Below are 27,080 nucleotides of genomic sequence, written 5' to 3'. Positions count from 1 at the left end.
TTATTTCAATTTTAAAAAAAATTAAAAAAAATTAAAAAAACAAAGTTTCAATTTTAAAAAAAAAAAAAAAAAAAAAAAAAAAAAAAAAAAAAAAAAAATTAAATTAAATATTTATGGTTTGGAACGTGTGTCTTTAAAAAAAAATGAAAAAAAAATCTTTTTTGACTGGTAAAAATCTCAAAAAAAAAATAAAAAGGTTTTTCTATTATTAATTACCCCCCATAAGAAAAATAAAAAAAAAAAAAAAAAAATATTGGGATTCAAAAATAATTTTTGGGATTTAAAAAAAAAAAAAGAAAGTGTAGATTGGAAAAAAAAAAAGAAAGTGTAGATTGGAAAAAAAAAAAAATGTAAATCATTTTTATAATTTTTATTAATTAAGGATAAAATCTCTATTATTGACTTATTTTAAAATCAAAGGTAAAAAAAGATTAAAATAACAATAATAACAAAAGAATAGATTGATTTACTAATTGTGGAGGCATCATTTCCAGATGGAGCTTCAGTAATAGTTGAGGTTGTATGATTGTAATTTGTTGATGTTGTAGTTTCATTTGAAGTTGAATTTGAATTTGAAATTGAAGAGGACAATGATGAGGTTGATTCACTTGATGTACTATTTGGATTTATAAATTCACTTGAAGAGTTTGAAATAATTGATAATTTCATTTCACCACTTGTTTTATTAATTTGATCAATGATTAAATAATCACCAATATCATTAAATTTATGAGAGAATGATGGATTATTTCTAAAATTTAAAGTACCTGAAGAGAACTTTTCAACACCAGGTGGTGTTTCCTTTGAGTAAACATTATGATCACCAGTTTTGTTTGATACAACAAATAGAATAGTTGATCCAGAGATTAATGTAATATCGAAACCTGATGATGGTAAATTATCCCATTGAACATATTGAACAGTACTACTATTTTGTGATTTGACAAAAATATTAATACTAATCATTAAAATTATTAATATATATTGAATATTAAATTTAATTTCTTTCATTTTTTTTATTATATATTTTTTTATTTAACTTTTTTTTTTATTTATTTGTTTATTAAAAAATTGTAATAATGAAAATAAAAAAAAAAAAAAAAATTAAATTCTTATAAATACATTTAAAAATTAGAATACAGTTTTTATTAAACTTGTTTCAAAAATTAAAAAAAAAAAAAAATAAGATAATAAAAAAAAGTGAATAAAAATAAGTTGATTAAACTTTTATTTTGGATTTGATACAAATTATCTTTTTTTTTGGTTAGTTTTGTTTTTTTTTTTTTTTTCTTTTTTTTTCTTTTTTTTTTCTTTTTTTTTTTTTTTTGATAACTCCTTCTTTAATTACAACCACAATGTGGACCATTGAAATTGAATGAGATTGTAGTCATGTTAAGATCAAAATTTATGAGTAAGGGTTTGTTTCTAAGGCAAGCTTTTAGGTTTGGTGATGCGCCACCGTGTAGTCCACTTGGATTTGGTGATAATAACAATGGATCATTTATTGGAGTAAGATTTGAGTTAGTTGGTCCAGTTTTTGGTGATAATGCTGGGGATAATGAATAAATAGATTCTATTATTTTATTTTTTTATTATTTAAATGAAATAAATAAATTAATAAAATAAATAAAATTTTAAAATAGTTTTTAAGTTTTTATAAATAATTTACCAATAATTGTCATTTTAATTATATATTTTTTTTTAGAAGTTTTTGTTTAATATTATTTATTGTTGTTGTTATTATTATTATTTTTTTTTTTTTATTTATACTTTTTTTTTTTTTTTTAATTCAAAATTTTATTATTATTTTTTTTTAAAATTTTATTATTTGAATTTATTAATTTTTTTATTATTATTATACATTTGAACAAAGAAATTTTATTTTAATAAGAATTTTTGATGATAGAATAATTCACAACCAAATTAATTCATCATGTAAAAGTGATATTAACAATTTTTCTTTTTACTGATAAAAAAAAAAAAAACCACACATGAGGAAATCTAAAAATAAAAATTTTATTTTTTGTAATTTTGTATTGTATGATTATATATATTTTGTTTTAATTTTTAAACATTTTTAATTTTTTAATTATTTTTTTTAGCAATATTTGAAAAAAACCACTGGTATTACTAATAACAACCAGTTAAAATGGAGAGGTTAAAAATATATAGAAACCACATGGTTATTAAAATTTTTTAATACTTGAAACACAATTGTTTGAACTCATTGATTTTAGTTATCCACCAAAAAATATTTTATAAATTTATTTTGATAAGTTTTATGATTTTGATATTGAAATAGTAATTTTGCCTAATTACATTTATTTTATTAATTTATATTTAAAAATAATACTAATAATCATAATATTTTAAAAAATAAATAATAACTACAATTTTTATTTTTATTTTTATTTTTTATTTTAAATAAAAAAAAAAAAAAAAAAAAAAAAAAAGAAAAAAAAAAGATTTAAAAAAATAAAAAAATAAATAAATTCAAATCATCTTTTCCTAAAAAAATATTGGAATTTTAAAATCAGTCTTAAAACGTTAATTAAAATAATCTAATCAACAATTAAAAACTTCTTAAAGTTTGTGTAGTTTTATTTAATTGTTTTTATTATTTTTTTTTTTTTTTTAAAAATAATCAGAGATCACATTGTTTTAAAAATAAATAAAAATAAAAATTAAAAAAAAAAATTAAAAAACAATTAAAAAAAAAACAGTGGGGTGTTTTTTTTTTAGATTTTCGTTTATCGTTTTTTTTGGTATCCAAAAAAACAAAGAGTGTAAAAAAAAAAAAATATAAATTTTATTATTTATTAAATTTTTTAAAGTGATAATAATATGATAGAAATGAATATCAAATTACTAAATGAACTTAAAAGTTGAATTGATTCATTCTTTTCATGTGACGATTTAGAAGTTGTAGTTGTGGTTGAAGTTGAATTATTTAAAGAATCAGTTTCCAAAGATGAAATTGGAGGTTTTGTTGATGATGAACTTGCATTTACAGAGTTGGAAGAGGAAGATTTTGATTGATTATTGGTTGAATCAGATGATGATGATGATGATGACAATGGTGATAAGGTATCAATAATTGTTAAATTCATTTCTTCAGAGGTATACATATCCATTATAACATATTTGCCGGCATCACTGAAAGTATATGAAAATGATGGTTGTAATCTACGTAAATTTAAAACTGGTGATGTAAATGGTTGAACACCTTTTGGTGTTACCTTGGTAAAAATAATATGATCACCAGTATTCAATCCAACTACAAATAATATTGTTGAACCATTAAATAATGTCAACAATGGTGGAAAATTATCTATATTAACTGTATGTACTGATTCTTGACAAAAAATAAAATAATTGGAAAAACATAATATTAATAAAATTAAAGTTTTAATAGAATTAAACATTTTTTTTTTTTTTTTATTATAAAATTAAATCTTTTATATTATTTTAAAATATGAATCTATATTTAATAATTATTAAATTTTTTTTTAATTATTTATAGTTTTTTTGTTTAGAGAAAAAAAAAAAAAAAAAAAAAAAAAAAAAAAAAAATTAAATTATTTAAAATAGTGATATAATTTTACTGAAAACATTTTAACCACAAAACAAATTTATTTTTTTGGATAGGTGATTATACAAATTATTTCTTAAAATAGATTATTAAATTAAAAAAAAAAAAAAAAAAAAAAAAAAAAAAAAAAAAAAAAATTTAATTCCAAAAGAAATCATATATCATTTATTCAAACCACAAATGAATATATTTTATTAAAATATTATTAATTTTAATGAAATCGTGACAATATATATTTTTTTTAATTATTTGAAAAATAAAAGAAATTATCAAGACTATTTGGACCTTTACTAAAGAGATCAGAACTTTTATAGGTATTTTTAACTTTGAAATTATTTAAATCAACCACTTGATATTCAGCACCAATTGGATTACTATGTTGATCTAAAATTTCTTGAATTGAAATTAATTCTGAATTTTCATAAGAGAAAAAGTATGAGGTATCCATATTGGTATATATATTTCCAATTGAAAATACATTATTACATTCTAAATTCTCTAAATCAATTTCACAAACAACAAGATTATCATTAATTCTTGTAATATAATAAATTTGTTCATTATTTCGAACACTAAATAATTGACCAATTGGATTTAAATTTGAGAGAACTGGCATTTGTGCTTTGAATTTATAAACTTCTTGACCACTTTCACTTCCATTATTAATTGGTAAATTTAAAACTTGAATATATGGATTTCCATATGCACCAAAATATAATGTATAAAGTTTATTAGTTTGATTGTTAAAATTACTTGTTGGATAATATCCTAAATTAAAATCATCCATTTCAAAATCAATAATATTACTTTTATTTGTAGAAAAAAAAAAAAAAAAAAAAAAAAAAAAAAGAAAAAAAAGATTAGAATAATTAATTACGTATAAAATAATAATATTAATAATAATAATAATTAAATACCTTGAATTATGATTAAAATCAATTGCCAACATTGAATATCTTTGATAAGAATCTAAAATAATTGGTACATAATAAACATTGTTAACCAATTGAAAAAGTGAAGTGTATACAAATTGAGCATCTACTAAAACTGATTCACTTTCGTCATAGAATTTATTATGTTTTACGCTATATTTTAATGACATATAATTGATACCTCCATCATACATACTACCATTACTACAAAATAAGGTAAACTATTTTTTTTTTTTTTTATTTTTTTTTTTTTTGTTAGATTTAAAGATGAGATTTTTTATTTTTTTTTTTATTTTTTTATTTTTTTTTTTTTTTTCATTTTTTTTATTTTTTTTATACTTACTACTTGGGAATTTGAATCATAATTAATAACATGATAATATTTAAGAGTTTGATAAATGGTATGATTTACAGCTAAATCACCATTTAATAAATCAAGTTGGAAAAAATTATCAGTTTCATGAGTAAATGAAAACAAGCTAGTTGAATTTACACCAGTGAATGTGAACACAGTTAAAAATATTATATAAATAATTGAAAATCTATTAGTAAGCATTTTAAATAGAGTATTGATTTTAAAAATAATGACAATGGTTTTTTTTGTTTGGATTTTATATTAAAAATAAAATTGAAAAACGTCAATAAAAAAAAAAAAATAAAAATAAAAATTAAAAAAATAAAAAATTAGATATTAGAAAAAGATATTTTTAGAAAAATTTTTTTGGCACTTTAAAATTTAAGTATTTTTTTAAAAAAAAACTAAAAAACCTTTTTGGATATGAAAATGATTATTTTAAAAATCATTTCATTGATAATTTTTTATTAGTGTTTCTCAATTCTTTAAAATTCACAAATAATCAATTTTTTTTTTTTTTTTTTTTTTATATTGGTTGTTTATATTTTTAAAATTTATTTGGTAATGTTACTGATTAAAATTACAATAATTTTTTGCAATTTTTTTTTTTTTTATTTAATGACAAGCACCACATTTTGCAGAGGCAGCGGCAGCAGCTGAAAGTGAGAGATCAACTTTTGCTTTAATATCAATGTTTGCAAGGATTGCTGCACCTGCTGCTGGTTTATCACATCCACCACATGCAACACTGTTTGAACCCATTGATAATGATGAACCACTGAGAGAATTTACACTTGATTTTGATGAAGTGTTAGTTTTTGAGATTGAAGTAATAGAAGCTAATTATTTTTTTTTTTTAACAAAATTTGGAAAATAAATAATTAAATATTAGTATTTAAAATAAAAATATTATAAAATATTTAATAAATAATATTTATTTTATATTATATTTACAGAAAAGTGTCATTTTAATAATTTGTTTTGATTGATTGTTTAATGAAAATATAATTAATTTTAATTTTAATTTATAGTTTTTTTTTTTATTTTTTTCTTTTTTCTTTTTTCTTTTTTTTTTATTTTTATTTTTTTTATTTTTTTTTTATTTATATTTTTATTTTATTAATTATAATGAGTTTTTAATTTTTTACTATAAAAATCACACCCAAATCCATAATATATCATCTTTATTATAATTAATAATTAATATATCTTTTAAAAGAAGTAGTTAATGTTTATCTGATAAAAAAAAAAAAACATTACATTCAGATAAAATTTTATTTTATTTCATAAAGATTGTCAAAAAAACATTTTAAAAATAGAAAGACTATTTTGAAATTAAAAAATAAATTAAAAAATTAAATATAATTTAAAATGTCAATTATGTCTAAAAAAAATAAATAAATAAATAAATAAAAAAAAAATAAAAATAAAAATAAAAAAAAAAAAAAAAAATTAAAATGTGGTTTTTAGATATATGATTAATAGATATTAGATTTAAACAAAAAAAAAATTATGAAACGATAAAATATTTTGAAAAAATGTTTTACAACAAAAAATTTTATTTTTAAGATAATTAATCATTTATATTTAATTTATAAAAACTATAAATAGTTATTTTTTTTTATTTTTTTTTTTTCAAATCAAAATAAAAAATTAATTAAAAATGACACTCTTTTGTAAATGTTTATTAATTAATTTTATATATTTATTTATTAAAATATATTAACTTTTTTTTTTTTATCCAAAAAATATAGCTTCAATTACCTCAATCTCAAAAACTAACACTTCATCAAAATCAAGTTTAAATTCTTTCAGTGGTTCATCATTATCAATGGGTTCAAACAGTGTTGCATGTGGTGGATGTGATAAACCAGCAGCAGGTGCAGCAATCCTTGCAAACATTGATATTAAAGCCAAAGTTGATCTCTCACTTTCAGCTGCTGCCGCTGCCTCTGCAAAATGTGGTGCTTGTCATTAAATAAAAAATTGTACAAAAATTATTGTAACATTTATTATACTATTACAAAATGAAAAACATTTAAATTTATTATATATTTTTTTTTTTTTTTTTTTTTTTTTTTTTTTTAAAACTAAAATTCTAAAACTCCGCCATTATCAATTCTTGTGAATTCATGTTCACTTTTAGGAGCACCAAAAGAAGGTGTTGAACCATGTTGAAAATAACATTTTGTTGGTACCATTTCACCACAAATACTTTGTCTCTCTGTATGTTCTGATTTAGATTGTTGATCATAACTTAAATTGATATGAGTATCAATCATATAAGAGTAAAGATCACCAAAACATTTTGCAAAAGCGATTGAATTATCATTTGGACCACCCATTACAGCACCATTATAAGGTATCCAACCAATATTTGGTAAATAAAATTCATTTTGACCATGAGGTTCATCAATGACATTATTTTTTCTTGAAACCACACCACTAACTATTCTACAAGGTATACCATTATATCTCATAATTGAACAGAATAGATTTGAATAAGATGAACAATTTCCTAAACCTTTATTAATTGTTACCAATGGTTTTTGATCACCACAACTGATCTCATAAGAGATATGTAATTTGATATATAAACTAACTCTATAGGCAAAACATAACAATGTCTCTTGTTGTTGGTTTGCTCCATCAATTTGAGGATATAATCCTTCTCTTTCAATAAATTGTGCAAACTCTGGTTCATTAAAATTCAAAGTTGGTGTAAAAACTAAATAAATTTCATTCTCTTTCTCTGATAATGGTTCAACATAAGGTGATTGTTCCTGAGTTGACTTTATCTCTTCCAAATTGATTGAGAATAAATCCGCCTCAACAATGTTCTCGCAAAAGAATTCATCAAACTCTTGAGGACCATGAAAATCTGCTTGATAAATGGATACCTCTGAATTTGGAATTTCAACAATGGTTGGTGTTACGACATTACCTCTTGAATTTTTAAATTCAACTTGTGAATAGGTTATCACTTGTGATTGCATAGTTATTGGTGTTGTAAGAATCATTGTAATCAATTGATTTGGAATTGGTTTACCACTTTCAATCTTTGCACTACCATGGCCAACCCATCTTATTGATTGTGTATACTTTTTAACCAATTTAAATCTTTTACCATATCCATCCCATTCTAAAAAATAATAAAAATTAGTAAAATAAATAATTAAAAATAATAATAATAATAAAAATAATAATAAAAAAAAATGTAGATACTTTACTTTTTTTATGATATTCAAAATCATTTACTATATCTTCAAGTTTTGGACCAAGCATATCAGTAGGAAATCCAAATCCCATCATTGAAGATCTTCCAGAACTAGAACCACTTGAAACATCCAAACTTTTGAATGCTGTTGATAATTTCTTTCCAAAAAGTGATAGTGAATCCTTTTTCTTTTCATTTTTATTATAGCTATTATCAACTGGAACTGGTTGTTGTTGAATTGATGGTGGTGGAGGTCTTTGAGGTTGAGTTGATGGTGGTGGAGGTCTTTGAGGTTGAATTGATGGTGGTGGGGGTCTTTGAGGTTGAAAGTCTGTTGTTTGTGTTTGTTGAGCAAGAGTTGATGGTGATGGTGATGGTGATGGTTTATTAAAAGATGGAGTTGGACGTTGGAAAGATGGAGTTGGTTGAGGTTTTATTGATTGCTGCTCCTGTTGTTGTAGTTGCTGTTGTTGTTGTTGATGTTGTTGTTCTTGTGATGCTGGCATTGGTTTTATATAATTTGGTTTTTTAAATGTATTAGGTGTGGGTTGAGAAGGTAAAGATGTAGGTGTAGAATTTATAGATGGTGGTGGTGCAGGTCTTAAAACACCATTACTTAAATTTGTAGATAGTGGTCTTTGTGTTGGTGGTTTATATGTTGGTGTTACTGGTTTTTGTGGTTCTTCAGTTGAAGAAGAAATAGGAATAGGGGCAGGTCTCACAACACCATTACTTAAATTTGTTGATAATGGTCTTTGTGTTGGTGGTTTATATGTTGGCGTTACTGGTTTTTGTGGTTCTTCAGTTGAAGTAGAAATAGGAATAGGAGCAGGTCTCACAACACCACTACTTAAATTTGTTGATAATGGTCTTTGGGTTGGTGGTTTATATGTTGGTGTAACTGGTTTTTGTGGTTGTTCAACATTTGAAGATGAAATAGGAGCAGGTGCAGCTCTCAAACTACCAACATTAGAATTACCATTATTAACATTATTTAAATTAGTAGACAATGGTCTTTGTATTGGTGGCTTATATGTTGGTCTATTTGGTACAATAGGTGTTGTTTGAACATTATTATTATTATTATCATTTTGTTGTTGTTGTTGTTGCTGTTGTTGATTTTGTAATATTACAGAAGTTGGTCTTGGTTTAGAAATTGGTTGTGATACAGGTTGTAAAGATGAAACTGGACTTTTAAATTTAATTTGCTGTTGTAAGATAAAAGAAAAACTATTATGAATTGAATTAATTGATTGAAATAAACTATTAAATGAGAATTGTATATTGATTAATGGGATATCGAAATTTTCAGATTTTGAATCGAATAGATTGTTAACATCTTTAAATATTTCAGTTTTTAATTTAAAATCTCTAAAACCATTATTATCAAAATTTTCAATCTTTAATCTTGCACTCTCTAAACCATTTAAATAATTAACCAACTTTTGAAAATTCTCTTGTTGATTATTACTCCAACCATTAAAGCTATTTTCAATTTCACTTTTTATACCTAAACTATATTTTGATAATGGATGATCTGGTTCTAAACATTTACTTGTTGTATTTATAAAACTATCTGAACCTAAATATAATTCTTTATTTTCAAAAGAGAAAAAAAAAAAAAAAAAAAAAAAAAAAAATTAATATGTGTAGATAAAAAAAAATAATAGTAATAAAGTTAAATTACCTTTTAAAGAAGTACAATAAATATTTAATGAATCATATATAGAGATAACATAATGAGATAAATTAAAAAACTCTTTCTTAACTATATCATAGTTTGAATCTCCTGACATTTTTTAAGAAAAACAAAGAAAAAAAAAAAATTTTTTAAAACTTTTTTTTTTTCCCGGTTTGTGGTTTCTTTTTTAAAAAAAAAAAAAAAAAAAAAAAAAAAAAAAAAAAAAAAAAGAAATTAAAAAAAAATTAAAAATTGTTGAAAAGTTAAGAGTTCTGAGTATTTTTTGAAATTACAAAACTTTCTAGGTATTTTTTGAAATTACAAAACTTTCTGGCATTAATTTTTTTTTTTAAAAAAAAAAAACACCCCAAACCACACTGGCTTTAAAAAAAAAATTTTATTTAAAATATAAATAAAATCGATACATAGATAATTAAATAATATATAGAAGGTGGTTGTATTGAATTAGAATTTGAATTTTGGTGTGAATTTTGGTTAGAAATTGAGTTTGAATTTGAGTTTGAATCAGAGTTTAAAAGAATGTCTGAGTTTTCATTATGATGACTACGAACAATTATAGTGGTTGGTTTTTTTGATTTTGTTGAATTTTTAATTGTTGAATTTGATGAAGAAATTGTAAAATTTGAAAAAAAGTCATAAATTGATTTTTTATTATTTAAATTTGTTGAATAAGTATAATTCAATTCCTCTTTTGAATCTTTAAAAAATTTATTAAAATCCAAATTTTCATTTTCTTGAGAAATTTCATTACTATTACCATCATTGTCATTACTACTACTACTGAATGTGATATTATTTAAAGAATCATAATTTAAAGATTTTGAAGAGTTTGAAGATTGTTGATTAAATTGAGGAGAGGAAATTTTAATATCCATTGAATTTTTTGAGAAATCATCAGTTATTAAATAATTTCCATCTTTAATAAATGTATATATAAAGTAAATTTGATTATTATTAAAATTTAGTATTGGTGATTTTATTAATGTTTCTGAAGAATTAAAAAAAGATTCTTTAATAACTATGTTATGATCACCTGTATTATTTGAAACTGAAAATAAAACTGTTGAACCCATTTTAAACTCTAAATGCAAATTATTTATTTGTGTTATATTATCCCATTCAATAAATTGAATAACTTCACTTTTAACTATATTATTAAATGTCAATATAATAAAAACAATTAGAATAATTATCATTTTTTTTTTTTTCTCTAAACAAATAAATTAAACAAATAAATAAAAAATTAATAAAATCAATAAAAAAAAAAATAAAAAAAATTTGATTAAATTAATAAATTCAAAAAAAAAAAAATAATTATTAAATAATTATTTATTATTTTATTAGTATTATTTGAAAAAAAAAATAGTTTAATTTAGAAAAGAAATCAAAAATTTTGACATTAAACTTATTTTTTTTTTTTTAAATTATTTTATTTTATTTTATTTTATTTTATTATTTATTACTAAATTTAGTAATTAAAACTTTATTATTATTATTATTAATTATTATTTATAATTTTAAATATTTAATTTTGTAAAACTTTCAATGGTTTTGTTTGTAATATTAATTTCTTCATCTAAAGCTTTAATTTTTTGAGTATTATCATCTCTGATATTTTGTGGAACTTTATCATAAGAAGGTATGGTAGTTTTTGAAACTAAAGTTTCATAGTTTTTGACCAATTGTTGTTTCTTTGTTTCGAGACGAGCAATTTCAAGATTGAAATCAACAGATCCTCTAACATCTAAAAGGGTTGAAACATTTTCATTGACAACATTAACGATACAACCAGGACGAGATTCATCACTAATGGAAACTTCGAGTTCAGAGGCATAAGCTAAAACACGAATGAATGAAGAGTTTTTAGTGAAACGTTCGAGATTCTCTTGATTTTTAACGTGAAGATAAGTGTGAAGTTTTTTAGAGGCTGGAATGGTATAGGTAGCACGAAGTGAACGAATTGATTTGATGATATCTTGACATTGTTTCATTTCTTCCTCAATGTCAGAATTGGCCCAACATGATTGAGATTGTGGGTATGGACATAACATAATGGTTGGAATGACATCTTCTGGACGACGTGGTAATGATTGATACAACTCCTCGGTGAGGTATGGCATGAATGGATGTAATAAACGAAGACCAATATCGATACAAGTGTAAAGGGTTTCTTTGGTTTTTTGTTTAATTGGTGAATCTTCTTCGAGTGAGAAAATGGATTTGGTCATTTCGAGATAAACATCACACATTTCATTCAACCAGAAACTATAGATAGCAGTGGTAACCTTACTAAAATCGTACTCTTTGAAACCTTCTTCAGAGAGGGTGATAGCACGTTGAGCAGCGTTAAGAATCCAAAGATTGATAGCATTTGATTGTTGTAAAAGTTTTGAGGCATCAAATGATTCCGGTTTGAAAGAATCACCCAATTTCATATGAGCGAATCTAGTGGCATTCCAAATCTTATTACAGAAATTACGATAACCAACGACACGTTGAATATCTAAATTGATATCACGACCTTGTGAAGTGTAAGCACAAAGGGCAAATCTCATTGCATCAGTACCACACTCTGCAATACCAGTTGGGAAATCGGATTTAACACCAGAGGTTGCTTTTTCAATTTCTTTAGAATCTAAATTACCTTCATAGAGTTTAGCGATTAATTCATCCAAAGAGATACCTTTAATTACATCATTTGGATCGATAACGTTACCCAATGATTTTGACATTTTTCTACCATGTGAATCTCTAACCATTGCATGAAGGAAAACTTGTTCAAATGGTAATTTACCAGTTAATTGTTGACCCATCATAACCATACGAGCAACCCAAAAGAATAAAATATCGGAACCAGTTTCCAAGAGACTTGTTGGATAATAATCTTGCATATCTTGAGTTTGTTCTGGCCAACCCATAACACTGAATGGGAATAAACCACTTGAGAACCAAGTATCTAAAACGTCTGGATCTTGTTCCAATGATAAGATATCATCTTTGCTTGAAAGTTTAAATTTCTCGATTGCATTTTGAGTGGCCTCCTCTTGATTGGCACCAACGACCCATTGATTGGTATCGTATGGATTTGATTTAACACCTTTGATAATACAATGGTAGGCTGGAATACGATGACCCCACCATAATTGTCTAGAGACACACCAATCTTTAATACCTTCTAACCAACGATACCAAGTTACTTCATGAGTCTTTGGAGTGATTTTCAAATCACCATCACGAACAGCCTTAACGGCACGTGCTGCCATATCGTCACATTTAACATACCATTGTGGTTTAATCATTGGTTCAATGACATCCTTTGAACGTGAACAAAGACCTAATCTCATCTTGTTATCCTTCATACCCTTGAAAAGATTCTTCTCTTTCAATGCTTCAACAACAGCATTACGAGCATCGAAACGTTTCATACCAGCAAAACGTTCACCACCATTCTCATTGATTAAACCTTCATCAGTGAAAAGATTGATAAACTCTAAACCATGACGAAGTGCAGTTTCATAATCGTTTGGATCATGTGATGGAGTAATCTTGACAACACCAGTACCAAAATCTTTATCTACCAAAACTGAATCGGTAATGATTGGAATCTTACGGCCATTCAATGGATGAATTGCAAATTTACCATGAAGATGAGTGTAACGTGTATCATCTGGATGAATGGCAATTGCTGTATCTGCCAACATAGTTTCGATACGAGTGGTTGCAACTACCAATTCCTCACCACTACCTTCGACTTGGTAGGCAAATTCAAAGAGTACACCAAAATCATATTGACCTTGATGACCTGGTACTGACATTTTAGTGTGTTTCTCTAAATCGATGAAATCTACCTCAATATCAGAGATGGCAGTCTTCAATGCACATGACCAATTGACTAAACGTGTGGTTCTAACGATTAAACCATCATTAAACATACGAATGAATGCTGTATTTACTGCTTTTGAACGTTGATCATCCATTGTGAATACCTCACGACTCCAGTCAACTGATGAACCCATCTTTTTCAATTGACCTTGAATACGTGCACCATATTCACCTTTCCATTCCCAAACTTTCTTTATAAATCCTTCACGACCTAAATCATGACGAGTGATCTTATTCTCTTTCCAAATCTTTTTCTCTACAACTACTTGTGTTGCAATACCTGCATGATCTGTACCTGGTACCCATAAACAAACTTCACCCTTCATACGATGATAACGAACAACTGCATCTTGAATTGAATTGGTTAATGCATGTCCTAAATGTAAACTACCTGTAACATTTGGTGGTGGAATAACAATTACAAACTTTTTATCTTTAACTACATGTGGTTGAATCTCCATTTGTTTCTCTGGTGAAAAATATCCATTATCTAACCAATAATCATACCAAATTGATTCAACTGCTGTTGGATGATATGATGATAATAAACTTGAAACATCTTTTTTTTTTTTTTTTTTAATAATAATAATAAAATTTTTATATTAATAAATCATTTGAAAAAAAATAATATATATATATAAAATATAAAATTATTTACCTTTCTTTTCACCCTTTGGGGTTTTTAAAATTTTTTCAATATGTTCTCTAACAATTTTTTCTTCAGCTTCTTGTTTTTCTTTTTCTTCAGCTTCTTTTTCTTTTTTCTCTTGTTCTTTTTTAAGTTTATTTTGTAATTCTTTTTCTTTTGCTGCTGCTTGTTTAGCTTCCTTTTCTTTCATTTTTGCTAATTTCTCTGCTTTCTCTGCCTCTTTGGCTTTCTTTTTCTCTTCATTCTTTCTTTTAGTTTCCTCATCAATCTCTTTGATTGGTTGAGTTGGTTTTGGTTCTGACATTATTTATTATATATTTATGTCTTTTTCAATAATGGTTTTACAAAAAAAAAAAAAAAAAAAAAAAAAAAAAAAAAAAAGTATTTGTTGCCGATATTTGATTTTTTTGACGAAAAAAAAAAAAAAAAAAAAATAAAATTGAAAATTTTAAAAAAATAAAAAAAAATTAAAAATAAAAATAAAAATAAAAAAAATAAAAAAAAAATAAAAAATAGTTAAATTAAACGCAACCCAAATATATTTAATTTCTTACATTTGTCCCACTTCTTGTTTTGGTTTCTTTAGGTAACCTTTGAAAAAAGCAAGAATATATTTTTTTTTTTTTGGTATAATTTCAAGATATTTTACATTTATTTGTAGTTTTATTATTGTGATTTTTATAAGAATTATTATTATTTTCATTATTATTATTATTATTATTATTATTATTATTATTATTATTATTATTATTATTATTATTATTATTATTATTATTATTATTATTATTATTATTATTATTATCATTATTTTCAGTATCACTTATATTTTGATTATTTTCATTATAATTATTATTATTATTGTTATTTTTAAATTTTATTTTGTCTTTTTTTTTTGTTAAAATATTAGAATAACCAACAATTGCCAAAACATCAAATAACTCTGACAAACCTTTCTTTTTTAAGGAAGAACATTCATAATAGCCAACTGCATCAATTTCATTTGCCATATTTACACCCTCTGAAAAGCTAATAAAATGTGAGTTATCTATACTATTTTTATACACTAAGTTTTCTTCTTCTCTTAAATCAGTTTTAATACCACATAATACAACAGGTATACTTGGATAGTTTTGTTTAATTTCGAAATTCCACTATTTTAATTTTAAAATAATAAATAATAATAAATTAATAAATTAAAAAAAAAAAAAAGTATATTTTTAAATTTATTTATTATTATTATTTTTAAAATTAAAATATTATTTATAAATACTTTTGTTAAACAATTATTAAATGAATCTCTATCTGAAATTGAAAATAGTAATAAGAAAACATTTATATGATTTGGTTGATACTTTATAAATGGTGGAGACTCTTTATATACACCATCAGAATCAAATCCATCATTCTCCCATAATGATATTTCAATAACATCATCATTAATTATTACTGTCAATGGATTCAAATATTCTGAATCAAATGAAGAGTATACCCTTGTATTAAATTCATTTGTATAATAAGTCATTAATAATGTAGTTTTACCAATTAATCCATCACCAACTGTCACTATCTTTACTTCTTTTTTCATTTTTATTATTATTATTATTATATTTATTTTTAGTTTTGATAAAAAAAAAATAAAAATAAAAAAAAAAAAAAGTTTAAAAAAATAAAATAAAAAAAAAAAATGTATTAATATTGGTATATCTCAAATTTTTGGGACTTTTTTTTTTTTTTTTTTTTTTTTTTCACTTTTGTGGACTAAGAAATTCTTATTTTGTTACTTAGTATTGTTGGCTTATTATTTTTTTTTTTCTTTTTTTCTTAATTATTTTCTTTTGTTTTCATTTTTTTTTTTTTTTTTTTTTTTAATATTGGTTCAAACATCCTTCTACTCCAGCTTTATCTCCTGGTGCTTCTTTACAAAATCTTAATATAAGAGTTAGTAGTGGTGAAAATATAGAACAATAAAAAAAGTATCAATAATAATTTTAATTCAAAAAAAAAAAAAAAAGTGCTAACCAAATATTATTAACATTTTATTTTTTACCAAAAAAATTATATTCGAAATTAAAGAAAAACTTAAAGAAAGGAAAGTTGAAAAGGGTTTTTTTAGAATTATGAAAATATTATTTTTTAAATTATTAATTATTATCAAAAAAAAAAAAAAAAAAAAAAAAAAAATCAAATTATTCATTATTTAAATTTCATAAATTTGTTGTAAATCTTTACAAAATAGTAATGGTAATGGTTTTATATTTTTAAAAGACAATGGAGTTGTTTTAAATTTAATTTTTTATTTTTTATTTTTTTTTACAATATTTTAATTATTTGAATAATTTGGTTTTCTAACAGCTAAAACTATATCTTTTGCTCTTAATAATAATAGGAGATGTCTTCTTTTTTTAATTAAAATAATTAAAGCAACAATACAAATGCTTGCAAATATAGTGGCACCAACTATAATACCAGCCAATTGACCATTGGTTAATGATGATGATTTTGAACAAATGGAATCATCACCACTTGAAACAGATTTATCATCAACCAATACAGAGAAATCAGGATCAAGTGTAATACCAAATCTATAATATGGAATTGTAATACCAATGAATGATTGAGATGATGATGCACTATTAATTGGATTCATTGAAGAATCTAATTGTTCATTTTCAATTGATATCACTTGAGAATCAATTATCGCTCTCTTTATAAATCTACCATACAATGAATGATTATCAACTTGAATTTTAACATAGTTTGAATTATCATCGGAATTTGTATTACCAAATTCAGATTTTGAGCAAATGTTATTAGTATTACTTGAATCCATTGATGCTGATAAAACTAGTTGAAGTTGATTTAATTTATTCTTAAAATTATAACTACCAATTTCAATTGTATATTTAACAGTTGATGGATTCATTGTTAATAGTTGATTAGCAAATTGAATATTTGTTTGATTTGGGAACCATTGAATTGTTGCCATAATATTAGTACTAGTAGTTTCATTCGAGTTTAATGTTGTTGATGGTACATTTATACTTGTAAAATATTGATGTTTATTTGAATTGATTTCTGAATAAATCCATTTTTCAAATTTAAATTCATTTACAACATTACCTTGAAAATTTAATTCTCTTAATGATACAATTGATACTAATGATTTAAATAATATATTTGTTGAATTATTATTTTCACCTTCACCTAATACTGGTAATTCAGATGTTGGTGTTGTTGAATTTAATTTTGGTGGTGGTATAACTACAACTTTTGAAGTACAACCTAATCCAACCCATGGCGAATAACATACACATCCTTGTAGCCCATTACAATAACCATGATCTAAACCTCCACATACTGGTGAACCTATACATTTTTGTGGTGGGTTTGTTGGTGGTGGTTGATTTGTATCAATATAATCATAAAGGAAATTAATTGGTTGAACTGTATAAATATTTGAATTACCATTTGTTGAAATAATTTGAATTGTAAATGATTTATTGGTTGCTTTAATACCACTTATTAAAAATACACTACTATAGAATGAACTATCAATTGGTTTTAAATTATCAGGTGTCAATGAAGTATCTGAATAAATTACATTTACACTTTTAAAAATAAAATTTGAAAAACTTTTACCCATTACCCATAAATCTCCACCACTTGGCGTTATTGAGCTTGAATTGGTAATCACTAATTTCCAATATATATTCATTGATGTGATACTATGATTTAACCCCATTTCAACCAACTTATCATATGAATAACCAGAATAATAACCACCATTATTAACAAACCCATAAACTGTGAAAATTACATCATGACCATAAGCAAAGCCAAAAGGTAATTCCATATCACATCTGTATTTAGCATAGGTTGAATTAATTGATACAATTTTTGAAACACATTCAATTATACCAGTATGTAAAGTGGTTGCATAAACAATTGGATATTGAGCATACTTTAAACCAGATTCAATATCTTGTGCTTCAAAATTAAATATTAAACTTTGATTTACATTTATTAAATTAATCATTTCAAATGATTTTAATAGTGGCGGAGTATCATCAATAAAACTACCACATTGTAAATTAAATAGTAAAATGTCTGAATTATCTAAATAATTTATAAAAGGTGTTTTTACCGAATCATATTTATAACCATTCAATCTTGTATGTATTGCTATATTTGATTGTGTATCATATAAATTCACATTTGTTATTATATAATTTTGTGATGCACAAACATTAGTTTGTAAATTAATTAATATTTCATATTTTCCTCTATATTTATTACCAATTAATAAATTATTTATTGTTAAATAAAATTTATAAATCGAACTATCTAAATCACCTCTAACTATAATTTCACCATGATCAAATCCATTAATTGAATCTTCAATATAAAATTCCCATCCAAATGTTGTACTATTAATTGTTTTATTTTTAAATTCACTAAATATTGGTCCATAAGCATCAAAATCTATAAAAATAGAAATTAAAAGTTAATAATTTTTTTTTTTTTTATTATTTTTTTTTTTTTAAAAAAATACATACAATTTGAATATATAAAGAGTTGTGAAGAATTTGAAAGTGTTGAACTTTCAATTGAATAATATTGATTAAATATTAAATTGTATGGTAAAACTCCAGAAAGTGTATTTGAAGGTATAATAAATTCAATTTGAAATACACCCATAACTTTATTCCATTTCGAACAATATTTTCCAGAATCTGGTTCTAATGTAGGAGCAAATGTTGAAACTGGGTCCACTAATAAAAGACAAATTGTTGGTGCAGTTTGATTTTGTGGATTAAATCCATTAATTTTGAAATACATTATATTTGAAACTGATTTATTTGTTATATTGACGTTATTATATAAAAAGGTAATATCTTTTATTGAACTAATATCATATGCTATTATAATAATAATAAATTAATTGGTTAGTATATATATAATCAATATATAAAAATATAAATAAATTTATAATTACTTTTAAAAGTAGGGAAAGTAATTCTTTTATTTGGGCCTATTGAGTAAAAATCATTTGAATTTAAAGTATAAACGTTATTTGCAAAAGTTCTAATGGATATCGTATTAATGTAGAATTTATAATCCCAAATAAATTCAAAAACACCATTACTCAAATCACCTGATGCCAAATTTTCATATTTATATATTTTATCATTTATTGAAATAGATGTCAAAGGATAAGGTTGACCATTAATTATAAAGGCCATTCTAACAATATATTTGAAATCAAACAAATGAATCACTTTAAAATCTGTAATAATAATACGTGAACTTACTATCATTTTTTTAAAAAAAAAATATAAAGAATAATAAATATATATTATAAACCCAATAAAATTATAATTATTAATAATACATACCACCATTTTCAGGGTAATTTAAAGGTATGTATACACTAAATTGAGTTCCGTAATTATTTAAAGGAAAAATTGATAACATGCTTTGATCTCCTAATGATGAGTTTTGTGACAATAAAAATGATGCATCAAATGTAAAATTCTTATTTGATCCAGAGAAACCAAATGGCCATTGAGTTATTGAATATAAAGTTTGAAATGTTATTTGGTAATCATTTAAATCATAACTTTGAAATCCATCAAATGATACTGAAAATATATTTGATGAACCAATCTTTGAAAAATTTGAAACGGTTCCTGTTGATGGTATCACATTTGTAACAAAGCCTATTTATTTATTATTATTATTAATCAAAATGACCTATTAATATTATAAATTATAATTTTTATCCTTTTTATATATATATAATTAATCTTACTTGAAATATCTGTTGTAACATTATTAATTAAATTAATATTGTCACCTTGTAGTGCATATATACCAGTTTGAGTTAATGCACCAGAATTACTTAAAATACCAATATACGTATAATTATCATTTGAACCATATGCAATTACTACTGGACTTCTTACATCTCTATCATAAAATATATATGGATAATCTTTAGAATCCACAGTAAAAGAGAATAATGGAAATTCATTAATTCCAAATCTAGTAATATTAATTTGATTTGGATATAGTGTAATAGGACTAAAGCTACCAATAAATGCTTAATAAATTTTAATTAATAATTTAAAATAATCATTCAATAAAAATAATTATAATAATAATAATAAATTAATTTACCTACTTTTATATATTGACGGTATATCAATATAAAAAGTTTTATCAGCAAACCAAATTGTTAAATTTAAAGAATTGGTAGCAATTGATAAAGGAGTTTGAAAATTTAAAACCCAATAATTATTTGAACCTCCATCTGGTAAAAAACCAATTGATGTCGAAAGAGTACAACTATTATGTAATCCATTTACTTTTAACACACCCATTCTCATTGAATTGGGATCAAATGATCTTATTGTAGGTATGAAATTTAATTGTATTAAATTTACATCAATTCCTTTTTTTTTTTTTTTTATTATTATTTATTTATTTGTGATTAATAAAAAAATCATTTTTAAAATAATTTATTTGTATATATATAATTTTCATACTTACTATTACATGTATATTCAGTTTGAAAAGAACTTGTAAGGATTTGAACAAAACCTGTACCATTATAAAGTAGTAAATCTGAATATATCGTAAATGAATGAGTCCCATAAGGTATTGGTTGATTTTGATATATAAAAATCGTATTAGTTGAATTTGAAACGGGAGATGTTAAAACATAATTTGAATTTGGGAAATAAGGATCACTTGAATATGGTATACTAAATGAATACCAACCACTAAATGTGGAAATTACTTGAATTTCTAATTGAAGATAACAAACAATTTGATCCGATGTCAAAGGATATAAACTATTACTCCCAAGAGATACATCAATTATATTTAAACTTTGACAATTGATATTATAAACATTTAATAAAAATAATAAAATAATAATATTTATATTTTTCATTTTTTTTATTTATTTATTTTATTTATTTATTTTATTTATTTTATTTATTTATTTATTTATTTATTTATTTATTTATTTATTTATTTATTTATTTATTTATTTATTTATTTATTTACATATTTATGAAATCATTTTGGTAAAAATAAAATAAAATTTTTTTTTATATCAAAATTTAAAAATAAAAAAAAAAAGGATTGAAAAATGAAGTGAAAAGAAAAGAATGCGGTTCTCAAAAAAAATGTTTTTTTAATAATTTTTAAAAAAATATCTTTGGATATTTTATGGGGTTTTTTTTTATGGGTATTTTCAATTTTTATTTAAAAATATGAAACCAGTAATTTTCTTTACACTTTTCAAAATTTTTTTGTGGTTCTTTGCACATTCTGAGGACTTACTTAAAAATCTGATATATTTTTTATTTTTTCAAAGAAAAGTACAAAAAAATGAGAAAATATATAAAAAAAAATAAAAGAAAGATCAATGATCTATTTTCATAACCAAAAAAAAAAACAACTTTTTTAAATTATTTGGTTGTTTTATTTATTTTTTTTTTTTTTTTTGGTATGTACTTTTTTATGGTTTTATTATTATTTTGTGAGTGTGATATTAGTAATATTAATAAAAAAAAAAAAAAAAAAAAAAAATATTGTTATATTATATATATTTTTTTTAGTAAATTTAAAAAGATAATTTTGAATACTAAATGTGGTTTTAGGTCATTTCTTTTTTTTTTTTTTTTTTATTTTTTTTTTATTAGTTTTCAAAAATAAAATTAATTTATTTATTTCTTTCTTTTTAAAACTATATCTTTTGCCATTATTAATAATAATGTATGTTTTCTTTTTTTAATTAAAATAAATATTAAAGCTGCACAAATACTTAAAAATATGACGGCAGAAGCTATAATGATACCAGCTAATTGAGAAACAGTCAGTGATGAATTTGATGATGATTTTGAACAAATTGAGTTTTCATCATTTGATGAAACTTTTTTACTATCTATTAATACAGAGAAATCAGGATCAAGTATTATATTATATAAATAATATGGAATTGTAATACCAATGAATGATTGGGATGATGATCCATTATTAATCGGATTCATTGAAGAATCTAATTGTTCATTTTCAATTGATATCACTTGAGAATCAATTATCGCTCTCTTTATAAATCTACCATACAATGAATGATTATCAACTTGAATTTTAACATAATTTGAATTGTCTGCAGAATTTGTATTACCAAATTCAGATTTTGAACAAATGTTGTTAGTATTACTTGAATCCATTGATGCTGATAAAACTAATTGAAGTTGATTTAATTTATTCTTAAAATTATAACTACCAACTTCAATTGTATATTTAACAGTTGATGGATTCATTATTAATGATTGATTAGCAAATTCTATTGTAGTTTGATTTGGGAACCATTGAATTGTTACTTTAATATCAGTAGTACTTGTTGTTAAAAAGTTTACTGTTGGTGATACTGAAATATTTGTAAAATATTGATGTTTATTTGAATTGATTTCTGAATAAATCCATTTTTCAAATTTAAATTCATTTACAACATTACCTTGAAAATTTAATTCTCTTAATGATACAATTGATATTAATGATTTAAATAATATATTTGTTGAATTATTATTATTATTATTATTTTCACCTTCACCTAATACTGGTAATTCAGATGTTGGTGTTGTTGAATTTAATTTTGGTGGTGGTATAACTACAACTTTTGAAGTACAACCCAATCCAACCCATGGCGAATAACATATACATCCTTGTAACCCATTACAATAACCATGACCTGAACCACCACATTCTGGTGAACCTATACATTTTTGTGGTGGAGTTGTTGGTAATGGTGTTGTTGTTGGTTCAACATAACTATAATCAAATACAACTGGATTAACTGTATAAATATTTGATAGATATGTTTCTGAACTTTTAGTCATTTCAATTTGAATAGTAAATGGTTTATCAGTTGCTTTTAATCCTGTAATGATTAGTGCTGAATAATAAATAATTATTGGTGACAAATTATCTGATGGTGGCGTTAATTTGGTATCAGAATAATAAACTTTAACATTGATATAACCATTGAATCCACTACCCATTATCCATAAACTACCATCACCATTGGAAGTTATAGAACTTGTATTGGTAATTACCAAATTTGGATAAATACTATAATCCATGATTGAACCATCATAATTTTCTTCAAAACCTGAATAAAAACCTCCATTATTAATAAAACCATAAACACCAACTAATACACCACAACCATAGCCAAACCCATATGGTACCTTCATTTCACATCTATATTTAGCATTGGTTGAATTAATTGATATAATTTCTGAAATACATTCAACCACATCTAAATATTCACTTGTTAAATATACAATTGGATATTGGTCATACTTTAAACCAGATTCAATATCTTCAACCAATATATCAAATACTAGTATTTCACTACCATTCTTTTTCATTTCAAAATGGTTTACTTTTGGTGGTGTTACATCTTCATAGTTTCCACAATCTTTAAAATGTTTTAAAATATCTGGATTATCCATATAATTTATAAATGGTGTTTTATATGATATTTGTTGATTATTATCTAATTTTGAAAAAGTTGCTAAATTCGATTGTGTATCATATAAATTTACATTTGTTATTATATAATTTTGTGATGCACAAACATTAGTTTGTAAATTAATTAATATTTCATATTTTCCTCTATATTTATTACCAATTAATAAATTATTTAATGATGAAATTTGAAATTTATAAATCGAACTATCTAAATCACCTCTAACTATAATTTCACCATGATCAAATCCATTAATTGAATCTTCAATATAAAATTCCCATCCAAATGTTGTACTGTTAATTGTTTTATTTTTAAATTCACTAAATATTGGTCCATAACTATCTAAATCTATAAAAATATAAAATTAGTTTTTTTTATTTATTTTTTTTTTTTATTTAAAAATACATACATTTTGATTTTATATATAATTGAGAAGATAAAATAGAACTTTTAAGAAGTACTGTATGTGATAAAAATAAAATATAAGGTAAGATACCTGATAAAGTATTTGCAGGAATAAAGAATTCAATTTGAAACATTTTCAATTTATCACTCCATGTTGAATAATAATATTTCAAATTTTTCTCTGAAACTGGATCATTTAATTTCATTGAAAATATAGGTATATTGTGACTATCTAAATTTGAAATATTAAAATAAATTATATTTGATACATTTTCATTTGAAACTATAACATTATTATATAAAAACGATATATCTTTTATTGAAAAGATATCAATTTCTGAAATTTTTTTTTTTTTTTTTTTTTTTTTTTTATAAAATTAATATTAAAATATATAAATAAATAAATAAATAAATAAATAAATAAATAAATAAATAAATAAATAAATAAATAAATAAATAAATAACTAAATAACTAAATAACTAACCATTTAAATTCGGAAATTTAAGTTGTAACATTGGATTAATTGAATACCAATCACCATTATGGTAAGTGTTTATTAAATTAAGAGAATTTACTAAAGCAATAGTTTCAAAATATTCATTTCTATAATCATAAACAATTTCAAATGTTGCAAAAGTTTTATTACCACCAGGTATCATTTTATCGAAAGAAAATGATCGAGTTCCTAATAAAATCTCTTTGATTGCTAGATTTTCACCATTTTGTTTTACTGTTATTCTAAAAATATATGTAGAGTCAAATAAATGAGAAAAATTAAACATTACAATTTCTGTAAATCCTGGTTCTTTTATTTGGTAAAAAAAAAGTTTAGAATTTAAATTTATAAAAAAAAAAAAAAAAAAAAAAAAAAAAAAAAAAAAAAAAAAAATTAAACACATACCAATAGTATTATAATTTATACCAAGGGTTATACCGTTACTATTTAAAAAATTAATATTGACAAAAGAAGAAGTTTGAGTCATTGGTATGGGTAAGTTGAAACCTCTTATTTGAAAATTATACTTATTATTATTTCCACTAAGAAAACCATAAGGCCATTGCAATAAAGGAGAGCTAAATGAATTAATCATATAAACATATTTACTGAAATCATAATGGTCTGAATTTGTAATTTCAATAGTAAATAATGAAAAATTACCAATATTTTTATATGATATATCTGCACTTGAAGGCATAACACTCAAATTATATTCTAAAATAATAAAAATAAAAAAATATAATTAATTTTTTATTATTATTTTTTTTTTTTTTTTTAATTAAACAATACTCACGTTTAACATTTTTAAGAAAATTATAAACATTTACTACTTCACTAAATTTTTGAGAGTATAAAGATGCATTGAAATTACCAAATGATTGAGTATTTGCATATGTGTAACTATTATTTATCTCTGATCCATATAATAAAACTGGAGGAGAAAAATCTGGTTTTATTATAAAATATGGAGTATCATCTGAACTAAAATAAGTTTGAAATGTAAAGAATGGGCCTTGATACTTTCCTAATTTAATTACATTATCCTTATTTGGATATGGTTTTATTTCACCAATAATATTACTATAATCTAAAAATAAATAATTATTATTATTTTTTTTTTTTTTTTTACAAGATTTATTAAAAATAGTATAATTACTTTTATAAATTGTTGGAATTGTCATTGTATAACTTGAATTAAAAAAAAGAAAAGTTGCATTTTCATCATTCAAAGAAAAATCATTAAAGTTTGGTATATAATAATAACCAAATCCAGTATCTTGTAATTGATAATAAGGTATACTTTCTAAAGAGCATGAGCTATTTAATCCAACAATTCTCAAAACACCCTTTTGATAAGGTGTATGTCTTAGAGATATTGGATATGGGGTAAATGAAAATTTTAATTTTGAAACATCAATTGCTATAAAAAAGAGTAAACATTTTATTTTAATAAAATATTTATTAATTTATTTATTTATTTTATTTAATAATTATTAATACACATACGTTCACATGAAAAATAAGTAGATAAAAATTTTTCACCTGATGTTGAGTTTGATTTTACAGAAAAAACATAATTACCAAAAGTAATCTTTGGAATAATATATTCATTAAGAGAACATGTATCATTTGCTAGTAAATATAATTGAGTAAATGGGGCATTTTCGAAAATACCTATTATAGATCCTTCAGTTTCAAATTTAGGTTCTGGGAAAATTGTTAGATACGTAAAAGAGAAACTACAAAAATCTGATTTTGATTTTTCTGGATTTTTTATATAGAGTGTATTATCTGATTTAATTTCTATAATATCTATTTGACTTTGAATAAATTTAAAAAATAATATTATTATTAATATTATAATTTTATTCATTTTCAAAATTTAGTGCATGTGTATGTAAATTAAAAAAGAAAGAAAAAAATAAAAAAAAATATTGTGAAAGAGTATTGTGTTTCATAAAATATCTTCAAAAAAAAGATATTTTTTATTTTATTTTGTTAATAGAAAAAATATCAAAAAAAAAAAAAAAATCTAATATATTTCTTACACAAAACATTTCTTTTATGCGTGATCAATAAATTTTATCAAATGAAAAAAAAAAAAAAAAATCAACTTTTTTATTTTTTTTTTTGAACTTTTTTTTTTTATTTTTATTTATGACACAGATTTCATACAAAAAACATTGATTTTACTTAATAATGAATTACATGTAGAGTTTGAAACACCATTTTATAAAAAATTGTTTTTCCAAAATTTTCCAGTTTTACCATTTTATAAAAAAAAAAAAATTAAAAA

The 27,080-nt window shown here is 22.5% G+C and overlaps 12 protein-coding genes across 12 annotated transcripts; 1 reads left to right on the top strand and 11 right to left on the bottom strand.

Annotated features, from left to right (window-relative positions):
- Positions 1–98: 98 nt before the first annotated feature.
- DDB_G0277771 (hypothetical protein) lies at positions 99–1,011 on the bottom strand (the record flags this gene model as incomplete). The annotated part of the gene is made up of 2 exons (XM_637385.1): positions 99–131; positions 451–1,011. The coding sequence occupies 2 exons, from the start codon at positions 1,009–1,011 to the stop codon at positions 99–101; spliced, it is 594 nt and encodes a 197-aa protein (XP_642477.1).
- Positions 1,012–1,340: 329 nt separating this feature from the next.
- Positions 1,341–1,682, bottom strand: DDB_G0277795 (hypothetical protein; the record flags this gene model as incomplete). Its single annotated transcript, XM_637384.1, has 2 exons — positions 1,341–1,573; positions 1,670–1,682. The coding sequence occupies 2 exons, from the start codon at positions 1,680–1,682 to the stop codon at positions 1,341–1,343; spliced, it is 246 nt and encodes an 81-aa protein (XP_642476.1).
- A 1,146-nt stretch (positions 1,683–2,828) lies between these two features.
- On the bottom strand, positions 2,829–3,425 carry DDB_G0277769 (hypothetical protein; the record flags this gene model as incomplete). The annotated part of the gene is made up of 1 exon (XM_637383.1): positions 2,829–3,425. The coding sequence occupies one exon, from the start codon at positions 3,423–3,425 to the stop codon at positions 2,829–2,831; it is 597 nt and encodes a 198-aa protein (XP_642475.1).
- Positions 3,426–3,833: 408 nt separating this feature from the next.
- On the bottom strand, positions 3,834–5,080 carry DDB_G0277793 (hypothetical protein; the record flags this gene model as incomplete). Its single annotated transcript, XM_637382.1, has 3 exons — positions 3,834–4,398; positions 4,510–4,745; positions 4,868–5,080. The coding sequence occupies 3 exons, from the start codon at positions 5,078–5,080 to the stop codon at positions 3,834–3,836; spliced, it is 1,014 nt and encodes a 337-aa protein (XP_642474.1).
- Positions 5,081–5,494: 414 nt separating this feature from the next.
- DDB_G0277741 (hssA/2C/7E family protein) lies at positions 5,495–5,846 on the bottom strand (the record flags this gene model as incomplete). The annotated part of the gene is made up of 2 exons (XM_637381.1): positions 5,495–5,718; positions 5,834–5,846. The coding sequence occupies 2 exons, from the start codon at positions 5,844–5,846 to the stop codon at positions 5,495–5,497; spliced, it is 237 nt and encodes a 78-aa protein (XP_642473.1).
- A 696-nt stretch (positions 5,847–6,542) lies between these two features.
- DDB_G0277739 (coiled-coil family protein) lies at positions 6,543–6,857 on the top strand (the record flags this gene model as incomplete). The annotated part of the gene is made up of 2 exons (XM_637380.1): positions 6,543–6,555; positions 6,634–6,857. 2 exons carry the CDS (start codon positions 6,543–6,545, stop codon positions 6,855–6,857), a joined length of 237 nt encoding a protein of 78 aa, XP_642472.1.
- A 112-nt stretch (positions 6,858–6,969) lies between these two features.
- DDB_G0277737 (hypothetical protein) lies at positions 6,970–9,892 on the bottom strand (the record flags this gene model as incomplete). Its single annotated transcript, XM_637379.1, has 3 exons — positions 6,970–8,021; positions 8,110–9,690; positions 9,784–9,892. The coding sequence occupies 3 exons, from the start codon at positions 9,890–9,892 to the stop codon at positions 6,970–6,972; spliced, it is 2,742 nt and encodes a 913-aa protein (XP_642471.1).
- A 286-nt stretch (positions 9,893–10,178) lies between these two features.
- Positions 10,179–10,994, bottom strand: DDB_G0277735 (hypothetical protein; the record flags this gene model as incomplete). The annotated part of the gene is made up of 1 exon (XM_637378.1): positions 10,179–10,994. The coding sequence occupies one exon, from the start codon at positions 10,992–10,994 to the stop codon at positions 10,179–10,181; it is 816 nt and encodes a 271-aa protein (XP_642470.1).
- A 321-nt stretch (positions 10,995–11,315) lies between these two features.
- valS1 (valyl tRNA synthetase) lies at positions 11,316–14,633 on the bottom strand (the record flags this gene model as incomplete). The annotated part of the gene is made up of 2 exons (XM_637377.1): positions 11,316–14,239; positions 14,339–14,633. 2 exons carry the CDS (start codon positions 14,631–14,633, stop codon positions 11,316–11,318), a joined length of 3,219 nt encoding a protein of 1,072 aa, XP_642469.1.
- A 331-nt stretch (positions 14,634–14,964) lies between these two features.
- On the bottom strand, positions 14,965–15,914 carry racO (Rho GTPase; the record flags this gene model as incomplete). Its single annotated transcript, XM_637376.1, has 2 exons — positions 14,965–15,480; positions 15,600–15,914. The coding sequence occupies 2 exons, from the start codon at positions 15,912–15,914 to the stop codon at positions 14,965–14,967; spliced, it is 831 nt and encodes a 276-aa protein (XP_642468.1).
- A 735-nt stretch (positions 15,915–16,649) lies between these two features.
- DDB_G0277731 (EGF-like domain-containing protein) lies at positions 16,650–21,287 on the bottom strand (the record flags this gene model as incomplete). Its single annotated transcript, XM_637375.1, has 7 exons — positions 16,650–18,811; positions 18,886–19,248; positions 19,326–19,640; positions 19,726–20,049; positions 20,142–20,432; positions 20,514–20,783; positions 20,882–21,287. The coding sequence occupies 7 exons, from the start codon at positions 21,285–21,287 to the stop codon at positions 16,650–16,652; spliced, it is 4,131 nt and encodes a 1,376-aa protein (XP_642467.1).
- Positions 21,288–22,068: 781 nt separating this feature from the next.
- DG1054 (EGF-like domain-containing protein) lies at positions 22,069–26,657 on the bottom strand (the record flags this gene model as incomplete). Its single annotated transcript, XM_637374.2, has 7 exons — positions 22,069–24,227; positions 24,289–24,621; positions 24,770–25,090; positions 25,187–25,498; positions 25,578–25,871; positions 25,941–26,204; positions 26,291–26,657. 7 exons carry the CDS (start codon positions 26,655–26,657, stop codon positions 22,069–22,071), a joined length of 4,050 nt encoding a protein of 1,349 aa, XP_642466.2.
- Between the last annotated feature and the right edge of the window lie 423 nt (positions 26,658–27,080).

Source organism: Dictyostelium discoideum (assembly GCF_000004695.1).
Source record: "Dictyostelium discoideum AX4 chromosome 2 chromosome, whole genome shotgun sequence".
Lineage (NCBI taxonomy): Eukaryota > Evosea > Eumycetozoa > Dictyosteliales > Dictyosteliaceae > Dictyostelium > Dictyostelium discoideum.
Note: the sequence above shows the minus strand (reverse complement) of the source record. Positions and strands in the feature narration are given on the sequence as shown.